Below are 19094 nucleotides of genomic sequence, written 5' to 3'. Positions count from 1 at the left end.
AATATTTGATTAGCAATAATCAATTTGCTGCTAAATGTCCTCAGTGATATTACGTGTTTTTAGCCAAATTGAGAGGTAAAAAGGCAAAGTGAAATCAACATTCATTTTCCAATCAGTCAAAATTAAATTTCAGAATCAGACATTTCCAACATTTGTGACCTTTATTGGATAAATAGTAGGAACATTAAAAACCAATTGGGAAAACGCTTGTTCTAGGAGAGAGAGCCTGCTGAAATCTTTTAATAAGGTATGTGAGTGATACGTATAAACTGCTATAAGTCCACAATTCCAGTACAAGTTTTATTTGTAGTTTTGGGTTGGAAGGGAGAATAAAGGTCAAGGAAAGCATTTTTTTCCTTAAGTTCCCTGTGAATAGCAAACTAATATAGCTCTAAATTCCATTGAGGATCACTAATTTTAGAATGAATGCTAAGGAAAAAAGTATGCTATAGTGTTTTGTTTTTTTTTTTTTTTGTAATGCATCAGATATTTTTCTCCCACCAGGGGCTACTGGCTTATAGTGTTTCGCTTTATGCAGGGGAAATTAGCCATTGCTTAATAAGGACACTGTTAGACAGGCTGTATGACCAGAGAACCCAGGAGAAATAACCATCTCTGGCTTCACAGACACCTGATCTTCAACGGATGGATTCCTGACAGTCTGCTGCAGTTGTGTGTGAGGAGCTGAGCGGGGAGAATGCTGTACACTACTATGCGACTTCGGTCACCCGGGTTTCACTTCTGACTAACTTAAAAACATAGTTCTGGAGTCACAAAAAGCACTAATGAGGTAAGGTGTAGTGTAGACATAACCCTACTCAAGACCAGAATCAGAGTGCAAATTAATTTATTTTCAGGTTGCAGGTCATTTGAGCATTTCCAAAGAAAACAGACCTACAAACATGATCATACATGATAAACCAGTCTAATGTTGCACTAGTAACATTTAGTTGGTGTATTCCTAATGTAGTTCAGAGGACTTTAGGGTGGAGACTCATGTAGGCAGTGTTTACTTCTGGGCTGGCATGAGGTCATTGATTGACTGGCCCTTCTCTAGCCGTTTCTCCATCTCCACCAGTAGCTTGACACCGTCGACTACCATCTGCACCAGCTCCACTTCAGAGAAGCCAAGTCGGTCAGCATTGGAAATGTCAAAAACTCCACCCACAGCTGCCGTGTCTACACCACCTGTGAAGAGCAATTAGGTATGAGACAAACCCAACACTGATCAAGACCCTGCTTACACACCACCAGATTCACCTTGTGAGAATCCCAAAATAAAAACACTGATCCATCTTTATCAGGCAATTTTTCTTGCTTCCGTCTGCAAGGAGAAAATTTTCTTTACCTGTCCCACGTTTCTGGAGCCGTAGTCTCTTAAGGATCTCGCCGAACTTCTCGTGCTTGCTGAGGTTGGGCAGCTTGATATGAACACCCCCACGCAAGCCGGTGCCCAGGTTAGAGGGGCAGGTCAGGACGTAGCCCAAGTGTTGATTCCACATGAATTCATGGCCCTTCTGTTTGAACAAGGCTTCGATCTGGGGGCAGAAAGGGGGTTCATGTTTGAAAGTTCCATTATCTGGAGACCATGCCTCCGTAGCCAGTAGCCAAGTGCACCCAGGTTACCTTGGTGAGGCCAGTGCAGAACCGGGTGAAGACCTCCCTCATATTGCCACCTTTCTGCATGGAGATGACCCGCAGGTGGTCCTCCTCATTCACCCAGACCAGGAAGGTCTTGTTGTCATTGTGCCTGGAAATAAATAGGACAAAATACCACTAATCGTTCTTTCATTAATTAATCTAAACAAGAAGCCCATACTGATGCCTTCTGGTATGTGGAGGCATTTCCCCACTCACAGTAAAATACGCTGGAAAATGAGTAGCCTCTGCTGTAAATTGCTTTGGAGATCAGTGTTCTCACCAAATCCCTCTGGCATCAGGCCAATCACGGCCCATCCCAGAGGCCAGCAGCAAGGGAGAGACTGGCTTGTCAAACAGGAAATGGTCATCGATTAGCTGCTGCTGCTCTTCCTCAGTCATGTTCTTCAGTGCAAAGTATTTTCCTTTCAGGTCACCCTGCAAAGAACTTAGTGCTTTGGGGGGTGGGAAAAAAACAGAAAAAGAACCAGCTTATCACTGTCGAAATATCGTTAGTGGCCGATTCCACTTTCAACCACCAGAGGGCAGTGTTTGCACATTCTACCTTCTGAAAAACAGCGTTAATGGAAAATTTTAATGAAAGGTTTGCCTACCGTCAATAGATAGCTTCTCCACAGCACGTCTCTCTCCACGACTGCAGTGGGGGGGCAGACAGAATCCACGGACGCTACGGCCAGTCCGTACTCGGGAGCTCAAGACATAGTTGGGATCCAGATCATCCCCTCCCTGCACACAATAACCAGTCAGGTTTACTGGATGCTGCCAGGGGACAAATGCATGTGCTAAACAGGAGGAGGCAAGGGGGGGGGTCACCTTCAGGTTTTCTGGGTTCAAGTCAGTCTTGTGTTTATCTGTGGGCTTGTATCCCCCATGTCTGTCCTGGATGACTGGGTCCAGTAGCTCCTTAAAGACTTCATAACTCTCCTCATCGCCTGCCACACACCCAACCGTCATAATGAAGGGGTGGCCTAAAGGAAATGGGAAATAAGGACACGCCTCAGAGGTAAAAGGGACAAAGTCCAGATCGGCAGCCTTCAGGTCCTTTCTGAAACCACCCTGTGTCAAGTGGTATAGCTAGATGCTCAATCACATTTGAAGGTTCTACGGAAAGTCCACAAGAATCGTCAGCTCCCATCTGAATGATACCAATCTGTTGGGCGTTCACATTAGACTCAGTCTTGTACTCATGTCCAGGGATAAGACCTTGGTCATGTGATTATGTGGACGTGGTTAGTAAAATCATTCTTGGCAGACAGCTTCAGGGTAGTAATGACACTGCCAAACAAGCACTTCTACATGGTAGAGAAAAGCCATCTGTTATGCCTTAAAAGGCTATTAAAGTACGTCACATGCAAAAGAAACCACTTGTAAATTACATTACAGCATTCAGTTTAGTGCTGAAATGTAGCCTTGCTGCATGCAGTTCACTCCAGACAGGCTGTATACGTCTAGCAAAGGACTCAACGGCAGCAATGGTAACAAGTACTTAAGTACTAAACCTGTACTAGGATTTAAAGGTTAATGCCTTAATCTTTTTATTTATCCTGCATCAGGTCTTTCAGATGTAATCACTGCACTACCGGTGATTACACGTCGTCAAGGTCATTCTGCAGTGATACGAAAGGTGAAATAATTTGAAAGGCGCAACAGACGACTTGGTGGATAAAGTCAACCTGGGTGTTTACCTGGGTTATCGACCCCGGTTTGGATGATGTCATCCAGCGTGAAGCCGGTGGGCGTTTGCTTGTCGCGCAGGCGCTCATACATCGCGGAGGTCAAGACTTTGGCCATGTGATTATTATGCTTGCTGAGGTCGGGGTACTCCTGCTCCGAGGTGTACTTCATCTTCAGCTGGTTGTGGGTGTTTCCGAACGGCATGGTTGCTTTTTTCCCTGAAGCCAACGTTACAAGGCACACGGTATATTTCTAGTCCCGTTTACATGAATTTTGAAACCCTACCGCCCTCAAATACGGCACCTTTGCACAAAATGTTTGCGCCATAAGATGCTAGTCACTTATTTGTAGTAATACTCTTGACAATAAAATAATACAAAAATGCAATAAAAAAATCTTATTAGAAAATGAAACAATCTATTTAAATGTTTCAAAGAATTTTTCCATCAAAATAGTCTATTTGTACAGTGATGCTGTATGGCATATTAGTACTGAGTCCATAATTCTGCTTTCTTAAGAAAACCTAACGGAGAATAATGTAACTGTAAATAAACGATTCCGTATAGTCAACGCTTAGAATATATGCATATAATTTTCGAGAAGACAAATGCTTCGTATGTATCGTCATCTTTAACACGTATGTACGAAATACCGACTGTAGTACCCGGCTGCAATTCGTCCCAAAAGCAATATGTGGTCCGCCCCACAAGCAAAATTATACATAGCAGTCGATAACATGTCAAAAGACCTTGCAGATTGAAGTGCAAGGTCGCATTTAGTTAAACAATTCCAAATTATTTTTCAAACGCCATTTTACTACATCTCTTTTCCAAAAGAAAAACACTTAACTGAAAACCATAATGACCCGTGTGTGACATTTACAGCTCATTGTTTTCGGCCATTTCAGATGGACAAGATACCGGCTGACTTCAGATTTAGGAATTACGTTGTATAGTTTTTCGTCCTTCTTTATTCCTCAATTCTTTATTCCCCAACTTCTAATGGAATTCCTATGGAAATTTTATTCCTTCTAATGGCGTAGTTTAAAAAAATCGGTAAAAACCGACCGGATGAACACCTATCCTACCTTCTGTTGACTATCCTTGTGAGAAGATACAAAGATCCCTGTTTTGTCCGTCCGAGAAGCGCGCACCAACGCTAATTCCTCCGTCCAGAATTAAGAGCTTTCGAACCATATATTTTATAGAAGCGGGGACCGATTTCGATTGGCTGTTATATGCGGTCCATTCATTCTATTGGAGGAGCCGTAGGTATCACAGTCAGCGCATCGGTGTAGGAGCTTTGGTACAGATCTAACGGTACCTTTTCTTGTGTTATTAACCGTACCCAGTGACAACCGTAGAAAAGCGTATGAAAGCGAGTTTCCACAGCATACCATTTTATGTAAAATGAAGAAATAACAACATAACGTATGACGATTACAAAATCGTTCACATAGAAAGTACACGGTGATTGAAAAGCAACTATGTTTCATTTTAAGCAAATATTTGTTTTATTTACATCACACTGACTCCCGGCAGCACATCGTTCTTCTTTTAATATGTAATCATAACAATATTTTATCTAATAAGCTAAATATCTTATGTATTTAAGTGCATTTGTGTTTATATGCATTTACACATGATATGTATTGCATGCACGGTATGTTATATTATATGGAAGTTGATCTATGACTTGCTGTGCAATTTGTTAACAGTACTAACCATTCATGCACTGTCTTTTTAAGAGGCTAAAGTAAGACGTCATCAAATTGCGCCACAAGTTAATATCGGCATGCTTGTGCTTCACGTTTGGACGAACGCTTGTTTCTAAACTGCTTTTCATTTTGTCGTAAAGGTTTGTATCTCACCTGAATGAGGATTTTATGTCTTAATTTTAACCCATGATTTGGTAGAACAGCGTACAGACATGTTAAGGACGTTTTGCTCTCTGTTTATGTATGGTGAGCTCAGCTGAACACGTTGCTTTATGAACTTTAACTAAAAGCGGAATCCCTCTCATTCGTAATCCGGCCAGCCGGTGTGAGTTTGCATTAAGTCTCCGTATGTGAGTGTAACTTGTGTGTGAGCGACGCTACGCCAATGCCAAGGCACATATATGATTTAATATAATCATAGGCATAGCTAAATCTATAGTAAAGTCATGTGGTTGTCTCTGGAAATACGTGGTGACTGAGCGTTCTGTTCAGTGATTGTACGGGGAATGTTATCTTGACTGGTATAATATATGCTGAGAATCAAAAGAATCTTATCGAACCTTTTGCAGAGCATATCAAGCTAAAATGATAGAAAAAAAATGTCGTGAAGAAGTGGTAATACAGGTATTACTGACCTAATTATTTAGTGGAGAGCAGGCAGTGCATTATGATCTCATACTCTGTGTAAGGTTACCTATGACAGCCTGGGGTTTCCTGGCCAGCTCTTCCTTTAGTACCTTTACCAGCATCTGTCTCTTAGTGGGATGTAGTGCTTTGCGGGTTATGTGTCGGCCTAGAAGAACGGTGGACAATCTTATCCGCAAAGGGCCGGTGTACATGCAGGTTTTCGCTGCAACTCCCTAATTAGGTCACTAATTAGAGGCCTGATTGGCTGAAGGGTCCTCACACCTTGGTTTGAACATCTGACCTACAGGTTATCCCAAAAACCTGCATACACACCAGCCCTTTGCAGATAAGATTGGCTACCCCTGGCCTAGAACATTCCATGGCTTTTCAGTAGGACTCCGATCTGGTGAGTGTGGTAGCAAAGGATTTATTGGGCGTTTGTGTAAGCAAAGCTGCATGAGGATGAGCGTTATCTTGCTGAAATAATAGCGATGTAGCAGTGAGCGAGCCATTCAGTGTTACGAGCGGTCCGGTACCAGCTGGAAACTCCAGCCCACACCCTACCATTAGTTCCTCCCCAGCGATTACACTCTCGCACCTCACATCGGACGTGCTGTTCACCAGGTCGCCACCACACTCATCTTCTTCGGTCAGGACAGTCCACACAAAAGTGTGGTTCGTCACAAACGGAACGCTCGCTCACTCCCTACGTGTCCATCTTTAATTAATATTGTTGCCGCAGCTCCTAGCTCAAGCACGGCAGTAAGAAGCCACAAGATATCTTAAAGCTGAATACCAGCCTATACTTGTTCAGCTTAATTGCAAATCTGTCTCTACCAACTCAACCATTCAGATCTCAATCATCTATGACTGAGTGATGTACTTTTAGGTATTTACCTTAAATACTTTAGGATAATATGCCACATCACAGAAACTGGACACTACCCTAATGAAAAACTTGATATCTTTCTTTTGATGCTCGGTATATATACATGGGTACTTGTTACAGTAAGTCTAGTCCTCCCGGCCAGCAGAGTGCGCTGCTTTTCCTTCAACCCAAAGCAGTAATTGGTCGTAATTGAAATCACATCATATTAACACGATGAGTTATCGCACCACTTTAACATAAAATGGGCTTTTCAGTGTTTCTTCAGGCAAGGCTGCCTCAATTTCCGCATTATTTCAGTAGGTATGATGAAACATTTTTTCTTTGAATGGCAAAACACTGCATGTTTTATCGAAACTGAGTTATGACCAAAATCAGCAATCTTAGGCTCTGCTTTTTAGTAGTGTTGTATTTAGCTCTGCTGTTAACTTTTAATATTGCTTAAGTTTAAATATCTGCCGGATATAATATCGGGCACGACTGACGCATCGGACCGATACGGAAATCTTGATTTTTAGCGAAATGTTAACAGTACATGATTATGCTTTACTGTCTTGTTAGTTAGAATGTTTGTTTGCTGCTGCTGCTGTGTTTGATTTGTGTCCGTCTGGTCAGGAATAAATGGCTGTATTGTAAAGAAATTGTAGACTTTGGGGTAAATTACTCCGTGAATAACTGGGCCAGGAAAGAAAGTCAAAATCATCCATTAAAACCGAGATGCTCCCTCCCCCTTCCAGATGTGTCTGTGGTAATCCACCCCTGGGGAAAAAAAATTTCACGTGTAAATGTTTAAAGCATGCAGGAAATAAGCGACTGTATCCTTGTCAGTTAAGTGACAGGAGCGGCTGAGGTCTGGAAATGATTTGCCCAAGCGCTGAGACTCCCACGCACATAGAAAATAAGCGTAAATACATGCCGTTTGTCACCATGACAAGACTATCTTTGTGGGAATGGTTTTATTCCTCATTGCTAATACATGATTCACTCTTCCTCGTGCCTTTAAAGCCCTCAGATGTTTGTAAAGCTTTATGCTGTTTCCTTCCCTTGTGTTTTAGTGCTTTCAGGATGATCCCCAGCCCTTAGGTGAAGAGGTTCAATTTGCAGACGTTTCTTTTCATCTTGATAGTTGATGCATTTGCATGAAGACCAAAGGCATATCTTAATAGCATTATTGTATGCTGTCTGTACTTCTTTTGCATTAGAATACATTAAGACTGTTTAAGACATGTTTTAGCATTACTGTAGGCAAAGAGCAAAATATTTGCCGATGCGGAGACGTTAGATTCATTCATAACTGATGCTTTTGGGGAGGTAAATAAAGGCTTTCTCAGAGGCAGGAAATTGAGTGTCTTTCTGAAAAATTATATGGGGAAAACCATACCTTTTTTCTTAGGGGTGTTGGTATATATGGCAACTGGGAAATGGGTACTTCATGCATCAAGCTTATGTGTCTGTCACAGGGGAGCAGGTTAAAGGATGGAATGCGGACGGAATGCTGGCTGAGAGTTACTGTAGATGTGAGATCTTTTTGACCTCTGTTCTGAGGGCACATCGCTGTGTTGGTCAGCCCCGCCTGACACGCAAGATAACTATCCTGTCTCAAAGATCAAGTTATAGGCTAGTGGGGAGGACAACAGTCACTCCCCATGGAAGTAATGTTCAGGCGAGCCAGCGGAGAGCGAGCACGAGTGCTGCAGGTACGACAGTGAGGTCTTTAGAGGCCCCTTCGTGGTTTCAACTCAAAAGATGCTTCTTGCCTCATCTAAAATTGTCTTCATTCTGTTACTGAATTGGAGGGTTTTTCGGGCTGATACTGATATCCGATTATTTGGGAGGTTCTGCTTAAATTTAAAGGGACACTCCTCAAATTTAAAAGGTATTAAATTTTTGGTAAGAAAACATCAACTCTGGCATATAACAGCAGGCCCTGAGCGCTTATATTTCATTCCATTTTCATTCCATTCCATTTTCCACCGCTTATCTGGGGTCGGGTTGCAGTCTAAGCAGAGATGTCCAGACCTCCCTCTCACCAGCCCCCTCCTCCAGCTCCACCAGGGGAATCCCATGGTGTTCCCAGGCCAGCCGAGAGATGTAATCTCTCCAGTGTGTCCTGGACCTGCTCCGGGGCCTCCTCCCGGTTGGACATGCCTCAAACGCCTCCCCTGGGAGCCATCCAGGAGGTATCCAGGATAGATGCCTGAACTCAACTGGCTCCTTTTGATTTGGAAGAGCAGTGGCTCTACTTTAAGCCCCCCCCCCCCCCACCCCGAATGTCCAAGCTCCTCATCTTTTCTCTAAGGCTGAGCCAAGACACCCTGCGGAGGAAACTAATTTCTGCCGCTTGTATCCGCGATCTCATCTTATATATTTAAAAACATATGTAATAGAGAAGGGCTGATCATCAAGTGTGATAAATTCCGAGTAATGTGTTTCCATTTTGCACTGTCTGCACTGAATTCTAACAGACCAGATTCATTCAGCAGTACTGCAGCCTTCTTCATTGGAAGGTTTGTTTTTCCCAGAAACTCTTCATACTCTATGCCGTCTTACCTTAAGGTGCCGACTGTTGCTGCATCAGCTGATATCAATAGTTGGCAGATACAAAAATGCATTTTGGTACAAATTAATTAGCTCACTTCTGTACAAGTTGTGCTTCTTACATGAAACCTGTGCCCAAAGCCTGTGTCCTAACTCTTCAGGAATATGGCCTGACTTTGCATGTCATGTAAAAATGAAATGTTTTAGCACTGCAGAGATGTTTGACCTAAAGTAAGTACGTTTACTCTGGATTTTAAACAGTTGCTTTAGACTCGAGCTGCTGAAGGTTTTTGGCTCTTAGCCCCCTTTGCTATGTCTTATCTTGCAGTGCAGTGACACGGGGGGAGGATTCTGTGGCTTCTCTGTTGGGTCTCTGAAGCTGCTCCATCGCCTGCAGGTTCCTCATGAGTTTTGTTGAGTACTCCGAGTGCATCCAGGAGGGGGATGTGGTCATCATCTTCCTGGGCCACGAGTCCATGTTTCCGGTCAAGGTGCAAGCAGGGGCCCAAACGCAGACCCGCTACGGGGCGATTCGTCACTCCGTGGACCTGATTGGCCGGCGCTACGGGTCGAAGGTCACGTGCAGCAAGGGCGGCTGGGTCTACGTGTTACATCCCACCCCAGAGTTGTGGACCGTCAGCCTGCCGCATCGCACCCAGATCCTGTACGCGACCGACATCGCTATGATCACCATGATGCTGGAGCTGAAGCCGGGCTCTGTGGTCTGCGAGTCAGGTGAGCGTGGCGTTTGCAGCTGGGTTGTGCCTCCTGTCAGGCTGGGGCTCCTGCACTGATCTGCTTCCAAAACTGCTGAACAGCACTTGAATCTTGCTTGAGTGTTAAGCACCAGGTTCTGTACTTGTATGTTCACTTTTGTTTGTACGCAAAAGATTAATTGAAAGCAGCAGTCAAAGGCGTGAAATCGAAAGTCAAACAGGACACCCAAGCGCTGGGCACAACCACAGCTCACTTTCACCTTGAGTCTGGTGCACTTTCTGCTGTATATTTTCTGATCACGGCCACAAACCAAGTTCAATTCCTTCCCCCTTCTCTTCTGGCCTTAAAAATAGCTCAAATGGCCCATTTTGGGGGCCCCCCTACCCTACCCATGTCAGCCTCGGGCCACCGGAGAAGTTATTCTGCCCCTGGTGGCTGGTAGTTTGACTGATTTCCTGACCTTTCACAGCAGCACTCTATATGAAACACTGAGGTTGAACTGTGAGCGCACTGAGGTGTGCAGTGTGAGGTGTGCAGTGTGAGCCGTGAGCGCTCCGAGGTGCAGTACCGATCTCTTCAGCTGCGCAGTATATTTACACTCGGTCAAAGCGGTGCTGTGTTCTAATGTGGATCAGTTCTAATGAAGACCTGGCCCATGTCTGCCATGCCCTTCAGTGTCGTATGTGACTCATTTGTATAAATAGCCAGCTGGAGAAATTCTCGCAAAGGGTTTCGGAATGCAATTTATTCTGAAGAATTTCCCTAAGGATTTTTTGAGATCCTTGCAGTTTGATGGTCTGTTTGCTGTCTCGATTCCCCAGTCGTGAAACAGTCATGTGTTTGTGACCCTCTGCATTAACGTGTAGTCAGCACACTGATCCCTGGCTGCCGCTGTTTCTGCCTGACGGCTTGTAGCACAGGTCACCTCGCGTCTGCTGAAGGTCGCTGTTACTTTCTCCTGCCTGTCAGCTGACTGTGCTCCCCAGCTCCGCTAATATTAAGCTTCTTGATAACGGCTTGTTGACCTACATTAACGTTTTCCTTGTACAAATGAGTGGGCGGGGGCCAGGCTTGTCTGCAGGTGCCCTCTCCCGTGCCCTCAGAGGTATGCTGTGTGTGTGATCCTGGGATATTGCCACCATAACCTGGACATAGTGATATGTCCTTGTGTCTCTTCGTCACTTTCCAAGAGGACAGCGGCGTGCTGCGTTTCTCCAGTAGATAAGATCGTCCTCAGCGCAGCCTGGCAGAAGCTCTAATATGACAGTCGGCCGAAGTACAGTGTAGAAAGGCGGCCGGAGAGATCACAGTCCTAGGAAATGCGTCAAGGGCGTCTGAGGTGCGTGTCACGGGTTGCAGTGTAGCGGCTGCTCACAATGATGCTGGAAAGCAGTTAATCTCACATCAGCCGGGCTGCTTATTTCAGAAATGGCTGCTTTGGCTCCGCAAGCCACTGCGTTTTTGTTTACTTGGTGCTGTGTGACGTTCATCGACGCCCTCATGAATCCAGGCTGTGTGTGTGTGTGTGTGTGTGTGTGTGTGTGTGTTTTTTTGTTTGTGTAGGTGCGCCTTTTAAATCCCTGTCTCACTGTGCTGTGCCCTGCAGCCGACCATGCCATCTTTAGTGTGAAGATGGGTGTTTGTGTACTGAAAGGACTCTCTCATGAGGTGACTGACCAGCAGGTCCACTGCAGCTCCTGAGACTGTTACTCAGCTTAAGAGGAAGTCCTTTCTTGCTAGGAAACGGCACAAGCGTGAGTCAGGCATCCCTGAGGGCCTGATTGCAAAATGGCCGCTTCACACCACACTGGGAAGCTTGTGAGTGATGGAGTGTTCTGGAATGTAATGAGGGTATATATGTATGCGCACAAACACGTTTGTGCTGGTGTGCCGTTATCTGTCAGTCACATCTGTCTTTGGGTGTGATGATGAAGCCCCAAGCTGTGAAGTCCATGGACAGCAATTTCACAGCTCTGTAGATGTGTTGAAGCTCCTACAGGACAGGTGGGTTTAGGACGCGGCCCACTGTCCTGTTTGAGCAAACTTCAAGATGTGTATTTGCTAGTTTTCAGCCGGGGGGGTTGGCCTCGCTCCCCTGTGATCTGCCGAATTTAGGGGGCAGCTGACTGACAGCACTGGAGATGGACACGACCTCTGAAGTGCGGTGCAGAGAGGGTAACTACAGGGCTGTACTGTGTCCTCGGCCACAGCCAGGCTAATATAGGTTCGCGACCCGACTCCTTACACATTTTCAGATCTGATTGATGCAGGTTGAAGGGGAGTAATGGCTACATCACACAGGCAAATGGGCTCATAATGAGCCGAGCGTCTCTAGCTATGGGAGTCTTATCTTCAGTCGCCACCCTCCTGTCCTGCTTCTTCCAGTGTTTACAGGAGCTGCAGAAACAGACCTTCAGGGGCTACATTTAAGCATTTTTGTCATTATTATGCTGGTTTTCTGGGTATTTGTGCAATGCTGTGACAGCGGTGGCCATGTCCCGCCTGACTCTAGTAACCCATCCTGGTTTTTCGAGCGAACGCGAAGTTCTTCTGGGTAAACATTGCCCCTATTGTTGCCATGAAAACAAAGGCACCCAGCGACGTAATCCATCCCGCGGCCTCTTGCATGTCGCCCCCCCCCCCACATGGGCGAGCTGCGCATTGGCTCCTGACGCACACAGACTCACACGTAGTTGGCGCCTGTATGGAGACACAGGCTGGTTTCATATTTTATCAGTGGGTTACCCAGAATGCCGTTGGCTTCTCCACATTCCAGAAAATAACGATTCCCCCTGCTAGAGTCAACCGTAATGGGCGCTTTCACACCGAAGTTCCAGAACCCGTTTCCTGGTTCCAAGTCCCTGGGCCCTCTTGACTGGGAACATGTGTAGCTTCTGGCCGCATTCATGTGTCATTTTCACACTGCTCTTCGGGAACTGGGACCTTTACGGCAAATACGCATGGGACATGCAAAAAGCTCTTCACACACAACTTCATACGAAAGTACACCACCCCCCCCAAGATAGTGGAGCATGAACAAGTAATTTTGTTAGTTATTAGTATCAACCAATCAGCAAGCAGTCGCTGTAAGCACCAACCAATCAGCAAGCAGTCGCTGTAAGCGCATCCCCAGTAGTTTTGATGCTTCTTCGCTGCTAATATGTGAGCATGTGATGTGGAATCAATGGGGCATTGCTGATGCCTGGTGGGGGGGCTGATGGGAATGCTGGGAACAGAAGTGCTCCATAAGGCTGCTGTCCAGCGCTCTGCTTACTGGCTCCTACTTCCTCTCAGGGCTCGACAGCTTAAATTGGGAACTCTGGCAATCTGCCACGGTACTGAATGCATTTAAGCCAGCATGCGTTTAATACATGAAACATTAAGGGTGGCTGCTTGGTGTGTAAATAATGACTTGAGTAAAGTTCAGTTAGTTTCCCTGTCCTGATGGTTTTATCTGTTGGGATCTTTGCGGCGCAGTGCATTGTGGGATATCCCTGTAATGTCTGGTCCCCTCCCGTTGTAGGTACGGGCAGCGGCTCCCTGTCCCACTCCATGCTGCGCTGCATCGCGCCCACGGGACACCTTTACACCGTGGAGTTCCACCAGCAGCGCGCAGACAAGGCCGCCGAGGAGTTCCGTGAGCACAAGGTGGGCCACCTGGTGACGGTGCTCAACCAGGACGTGTGCAAGGACGGCTTCGGGGTGAGCGCCGTGGCCGACGCCGTCTTCCTCGACATCCCCTCCCCCTGGGAGGCCGTGGTTCATGCCAGAACTGCAATCAAGAAGCAAGGTGAGGAAGGGTGTGGGAGAGAAGTGCGGCGTGACCGGTTTGTCATCGTTTACTGCAAGGGGGAATTATTCCATCCATCCATTTTCTTAGCTAATAAGACGTTTATGTTAGCCTTGTATTGAAGGTTGGTATCTGCCTGTTCTAGAAAAATAGCAATGTAGAATCTCTGCAAAACTAAAACAAAGCAGAATGCAAGAAGGGTAGTTTTTATTAATATTATTGAACTGAGACAGATTAGCTGAAGACAGTAGGATTGATTCTGCCCTGATTATTTCTGAGCTTGTGATTTCCTGAAAGAGGAGGAACTGGTTTCCGAGAAGTTTGTCATGCAGTGTGAGAATGTCATCTTGGCAGTGGATGTAACTGCCTGACTGGGAGGAGTGGGGGAGCGTGCACAGGGCGGGGGGGCAGTAATATCGCTGTCCGTGGCCCTGCCTTCTGAAAGCTGCTATGCAGTACTTGCCATGTATGCAGGGGGAAGAGCCACCGGGAGGGTTAATTCAGGGGTCCCCGGTAGCTATGGAGGAAGCTGCCGTATCCATGGCAACAGGAATGCACAGCAACTAACGGTCATGTCTGGGCATGTCAGCCCTGGCGGGCATAAGGAAGGTCATCGCGCCCTGGGACATGGAGCGTTCTGGGGGGGCGCCACATGGGGGTCTGTCTCTCAGCCTTGTTTGCAACAAGCTCACCACCCTGTGAACGATCGCACAGCAGGGTATGCGGAAGCAATAATTGCCAGTTCACTCACCATACATTCTCATTTCCTCCTGACTGGAGTTTACCTTCTGTTAGTTGTAATGATTAGTCATGCCCTGGATACAGTGTGGATGAAGCTCCTGAGATTATTTTTGATCTTCGGAAAGTCTGGCAGCTGAGGAAAATGGATGGCTCATCGTGGGCCTTGGCTGAGCCTCAGTACAGGCTCTGAGGCGGCGTGTTTGGGGCTGGGGAGTGCACTGCTGTATGCCCAAAGCAGTGGGGCTTCTCTCTACTCTGCCTGTTGTGTTCTGGGGGGGTGTTTGCATGCATTCATGCCTGCATCCTCTCGCACATCAGCTCTGTCTCATTCCCTTGTAAGGTGGTGGTTCCCTCAGTCTCTGTACTTCATCAGTCAGCTGCAGGCTTTCCCACACACACACACACACACACATACAGACGCTGGGCTCCTTCCATATGCTGCTTTTGCTTTTTGAAGAGGAATTTCCATGACCATAAAGGGCAAGATTGCAGGAGCCGGCAAAGTCAGACCCTCCTTGCCTAGAGCAGGGCAGCTGGGTCCTGGGTGGGGGGGGGGTCTGATACCCGCGCTGAGGAGTCCTGCCAGCCTGTCCTCATGCAGCTCCCTGGACACACCGACCACTTTGTCTCAAGGTGACTCGAGTTTAGCGTACAGGATGTACAGCAGAGGCAGCTCAGGGAGCCTGGATACAGACGGCAGCCTCCTGATCTCCACGGGGTGATGATTCTGTGCATCATGGTCCGGCAGAGCAGGATCTGAGCAGCTTTCATGCTGGGACTGTGTGTGTGCGTGTGTGTGTGTGTGTGTGTGTGTGTGTATGCGCGTGTGTGTGTGTGCACACTGCTCATAGCTTCTGAAAGACCCCCCCACTTGTGTAATATTGGCTCTTGGCCAATATCTGTTGGGGAAACGCAAACCCGTGAAGGTCCAGGATCCTATGCAGCCCCCCCAGCTGCCCCCCCCTCCCTGGAGTGGCCTTATTTGTCAATGGAATGCTTGCTGCCTGGGGCCCGTGAGACTGAGGCCTCTCCTGGCCTTGCTGGGCTCCTGCGGGCCCTGTGCTCCCTGACCTCTGACCCTGACATTCTGCCTTCTGCCTGTAGGGGGCCGCGTATGCTCCTTCTCTCCGTGCATCGAGCAGGTCCAGAGGACGTGCGCGGCGTTGGCAGAGCACGGCTTCCAAGAGATCTGCACCCTGGAGGTGCTGCTGCGTCTGTACGACGTGCGCTCCGTCACCCTGCCGCTGGCCGACCTCGGGCCCGACGACCCGGCCCAGGCGGGCCCCGGGGAGGCTCCGCCCTCTGCCGCCAGCGCAGCGGTCACCTGCAGGACGGCCATAGCACCCAGGGAGATGGCCGGTCACACGGGATACCTGACCTTCGCCACCAAGAGTCTGGCGTAGGAGGGGTTAGAGGCCGTTGCTGTGGAGGGGGCATTGTCCCTGGTCACTGGGAAGGCGGCCATCTTGCCAGGGCCCCAGTATATCTGACTGAAATGGAACATCATACGTGGCTGCGGCTCTGCTACAGCTCTGCTCATTGCTTTCCTCTTCAGTGGCCTGGATTCCCCTGCTGACGAGGTCTGCCCGTTAGGCCAACCTGTACACAGGCAGAGCGGTGGTGTGTTCAGGCTGAACACCGGTGCTGAGTGGCCGTTTAAGACGGACTCGTCACAGATGGTGACGTCCAAGATCAGCTGCATTAAAGCTGTGTAGTTTTTGCTTTGAGGTCATAAACACCTTTTTGCTGTATTTATTTTTTTTTAAACTTTCGATCTGAATGAAGTAAAAGGCAGATATTATGGTCTGTGTCTGTGTTTGCCCCATCTTAAGTGAAACACTTTCCCTTCGCAGGCCAAGCCACCTTCAGTGGGCCTGGGGGGCCCTGCCTGGCTCACGTTATTTAAAAAACATCATTTAAAAGGTTATCGGTCTGACTTCTTATCAGGGGGCCCTTAGTGCTTGGTGATTAGGCCTCCCATCCTGCAGGGGGCACCGTACAGTGTCAGTCCTGGTCCAGAGCATGTTCAATCTTCTCTTAAAAACTCGATCCATTATGTTCTGGAGCTCGTGTCTGTGATGGGGGTAAACTTCGGCATCCTCCTCCCGCCCTGGGGCTGCGTTCCAAATAAGGCGGTAAGCTGTAGTGGTGGGGCTGTTGGTAGGCGCCCCCCCCCCCCCTCCTGGCATTAAAATGGTGTGAAACGGCGCTCTGGCCGGCCGCGTGGGAGAACAGAAACGGTATCGACTGTTACACACACACAGGACCAGAGCTGTGACCCTCCGCTCCTCTCATCTGCTGACAACTTCCCAGCTCAGGGAGGTCATGGCTCCAGTCAAAACCCTCCTCCATCTTGGTCATCATCCTCAGAACCGAGCTTCTGTATGCTGGTGGGGTGGTTTTATTTTTTTGTATTTTCTATGCTTTGTTGTTAGTAGTTTTTGGAGAGGTGGAGGTGAATGAGATTCTGAGGAAATACAGCGGAACTGAAACTGCTTTTTTTTAAGTGTGTCACTGACAGTAATGCTGGGGCATCGTTACATCATCCTGTCATCTGTGCACTCTGCCTTCCTGCCAGTATATAGCCGGTCATATTAAAGGCCCCAAGCGGTCGAAAGCCGTGTCTTTGCTCGACCCAGCTTCCTTTCGCAGCCTGAGCCTCCCCTCAGGATCCCCTCCCTGGGGCTCCTGGCTCGGATGTAGCGCACATGCTCAGTCTTCCACCCCTCAGCCTGCCTCAGCGCCCATCCAAGTTTACAGTGTCCCTGCTGCCTGCGTTCCTGCCTCACCGAGATGGAGGTCTGGGAGCTCATAAAACCGCCCATTTACCCCAGCGAACGGAAAAACGGACTGTACAGTCTCAGGATTTTCCCCTGCAATATTTCAGGGGGAGATGCGTGTAAGGCTGTGAAGGGGGGGGGGGGGGGGGCATCTCTTCGCTCACAATGCAGAGCTGCTTATGCCAGCGGGGCTCCAGCGTCTATTTTTGTTGCGTAAATGCAGTGAGATGGCCTCCTGATAGCTTTGTGATGGCTTTTTCCCATAGATGGAGCTCGGAATAGGCACAGGAGACGGAATGACTCTGTGTCTGCCCCGTTTATTAATAAATGCCATGGATGTTTCACCGCCAGATGCGTCCCTTTGCATTTCCAAAGCAAAGCTGAGGGGGAAGTCTTTGCCTATGCCTGAACGTGTCTGTCACTAGATGGAGAAGCTTCCGCCAGCCAAAATAAAGCTTAAATGATTAACTAAAGGCTAAATGTGTGTTTTCGTCCTGTTTTGTGTACTGATTTTCCTTGAATGTGTTTACGTCTCAACCTGAATTACAGGTGCTGTGCTGAAGAAACAGAGCAGCTCTTTCATGGCGTCTTTGGGCTGAAGGCGGCCCAGCGTCCGCTGTCCTAGACAGGAAGCCGGCCTCACCGACGCAGTCAGGCCTCAGGGCGTCGACAGGCCTGCTTTTAGCTAAACATTTGGAGTTGGGAAAGTGGCACGTTGTTTTTGAGTTGCTTTGGAACCACGTAGCTAAATGAGGTTAGGTAAGCTGTGCCTGAATCCGCTCTCTGTTTTGGGAAAGCGTGGTGCTCTAACCTGCCCCACGTTGGTGTTCCGGGGCTGGTGAGAGGCGTGAAACTCCTGCAAACGCTGCTGTGTAAGAGGTCAGTCGTGAGGAGCGTGGGCTGTGTACCGGGGGCGGGGGCGGGGTGGGGGCAGGGAATCGCTGAGCTGCTGCGAACACTTAAGCAATAAAGTGCTACTGTTATGGGTAAGTGTGTGAGTCATACGAGCTTTTAAAACAAATGAGCACTTCAAAGGTCATATGATGGCCTGCAGAGCGGCGGTAGTGTCGCTTATAGGAATCTGGGTTTGGGAACTGCTATCGCAGCCTCAACTTTGCATTGTGGGATTGATGATGGGAATGAAAACACAGCATCACATGACAAAGCCATGCAAGCCCCTTGTGCCATTTCAATACTGGCAGAGAACATTAAGAACATTATGCTGGTTTTGAGAAATGGATAAGGATCGATGTTTTTGTTTTTAAACACTTAAGTGGTTTGTTTTTAAGTTTGAGGTAAATGCGGGATCAGCTCAGTAATGATGCTGAAGCGTTGGGCCAGAGGAAGAGTCTTCCAGGAAACAGATGGATTGTTAAGGGGGTGGTGTTAGGTGGGTTTGGGAAACTTCATTAATATTCATGAGAGAAACTACCTGATTGGCAGGTAAACGTGCTCCCATAGACATGTGCGATTAACATGGTTTCTTAGGCATTCTGGCTAAGGTATTCACTGGCCAATCAGTAGCCTCTCTCATGAATATTAATGAGCTTTCCTGAAGCACCCTGTAAACTGAAAATTCATTTGAGGGGGCATGGATACCCTGCTAGATTCAGGGCACCATTTGAAAGGTCACCCTCCAACTTCTACTGTGTTATTGCTCCTCAGTCCACGTTTCTTACCTGTTTTGTCAGGACACCTGTTCAAATCATCATCTCCCAAACGCCCACTCTGAACCTCATGCTGCTACCTGCACCAAGTGCATTTTCGGGGGAAGCTTCTTCGAGCTCCCACTGTGCTGTGTGGAGGTTTCGAGGAGTTCAGTGTAGAGGGAGTAAAAATGTAATCTGATAACATAATGTAGAGGTGGTGTAATATAGCATGGGCTTGGTGCACGTGACAGAAAACAGTCAAGGTGGCATCAGAGGTTTGTAAGGCTCCACGCTGTGGATGTTGGCATCGGCTTCT

General features: G+C 47.6%; 2 protein-coding genes across 9 annotated transcripts; one reads left to right on the top strand and one right to left on the bottom strand.

The window, feature by feature from the left end:
• Positions 1-830: 830 nt before the first annotated feature.
• On the bottom strand, positions 831-4556 carry ckba (creatine kinase, brain a). Of its 2 annotated transcripts, XM_023825548.2 has the most exons (8): positions 4421-4556; positions 3345-3551; positions 2473-2627; positions 2253-2385; positions 1922-2093; positions 1627-1750; positions 1349-1538; positions 831-1188 (listed from the first exon to the last, which is right to left on the bottom strand). In XM_023825548.2, exons 2-8 carry the CDS (start codon positions 3535-3537, stop codon positions 1010-1012), a joined length of 1146 nt encoding a protein of 381 aa, XP_023681316.1. In that variant the 5' UTR covers positions 3538-3551; positions 4421-4556; the 3' UTR covers positions 831-1009. The 2 variants fall into 2 exon arrangements, with proteins under 2 accessions (XP_023681316.1, XP_072555266.1); XM_072699165.1 differs by having other exon boundaries at positions 2253-2627.
• trmt61a (tRNA methyltransferase 61A) lies at positions 3057-17609 on the top strand. 7 transcript variants are annotated; one of them, XM_023825554.2, is made up of 4 exons: positions 3057-3134; positions 9430-9836; positions 13342-13608; positions 15454-17609. In XM_023825554.2, the coding sequence occupies exons 2-4, from the start codon at positions 9506-9508 to the stop codon at positions 15750-15752; spliced, it is 897 nt and encodes a 298-aa protein (XP_023681322.1). In that variant the 5' UTR covers positions 3057-3134; positions 9430-9505; the 3' UTR covers positions 15753-17609. The 7 variants fall into 7 exon arrangements, with proteins under 7 accessions (XP_023681322.1, XP_023681318.1, XP_023681323.1 ...); XM_023825550.2 differs by lacking the exon at positions 3057-3134 and adding an exon at positions 5083-5190; XM_023825555.2 differs by lacking the exon at positions 3057-3134 and adding an exon at positions 5097-5190 and having other exon boundaries at positions 9499-9836.
• Positions 17610-19094: the final 1485 nt, after the last annotated feature.

Source organism: Paramormyrops kingsleyae, chromosome 14 (assembly GCF_048594095.1).
Source record: "Paramormyrops kingsleyae isolate MSU_618 chromosome 14, PKINGS_0.4, whole genome shotgun sequence".
Lineage (NCBI taxonomy): Eukaryota > Metazoa > Chordata > Actinopteri > Osteoglossiformes > Mormyridae > Paramormyrops > Paramormyrops kingsleyae.
The sequence above is the reverse complement of the archived record's forward strand: the minus strand, read 5'-3'. Positions and strand labels throughout refer to the sequence as shown.

Excerpts from the sequence above, each read along its gene's own strand:
- ckba (XM_072699165.1), bottom strand. The coding sequence starts at position 3,537 with ATGCCGTTCGGAAACACCCACAACCAGCTGAAGATGAAGTACACCTCG. Across the intron at positions 1,539-1,626 it reads TCTGCACTGGCCTCACCAAG|ATCGAAGCCTTGTTCAAACA; the intron begins GTAACCTGGGTG and ends TTCTGCCCCCAG. Across the intron at positions 1,189-1,348 it reads GCTCCAGAAACGTGGGACAG|GTGGTGTAGACACGGCAGCT; the intron begins GTAAAGAAAATT and ends TGCTCTTCACAG.
- trmt61a (XM_023825554.2), top strand. The coding sequence starts at position 9,506 with ATGAGTTTTGTTGAGTACTCCGAGTGCATCCAGGAGGGGGATGTGGTC. Across the intron at positions 9,837-13,341 it reads CTCTGTGGTCTGCGAGTCAG|GTACGGGCAGCGGCTCCCTG; the intron begins GTGAGCGTGGCG and ends CTCCCGTTGTAG. Across the intron at positions 13,609-15,453 it reads AACTGCAATCAAGAAGCAAG|GGGGCCGCGTATGCTCCTTC; the intron begins GTGAGGAAGGGT and ends TTCTGCCTGTAG.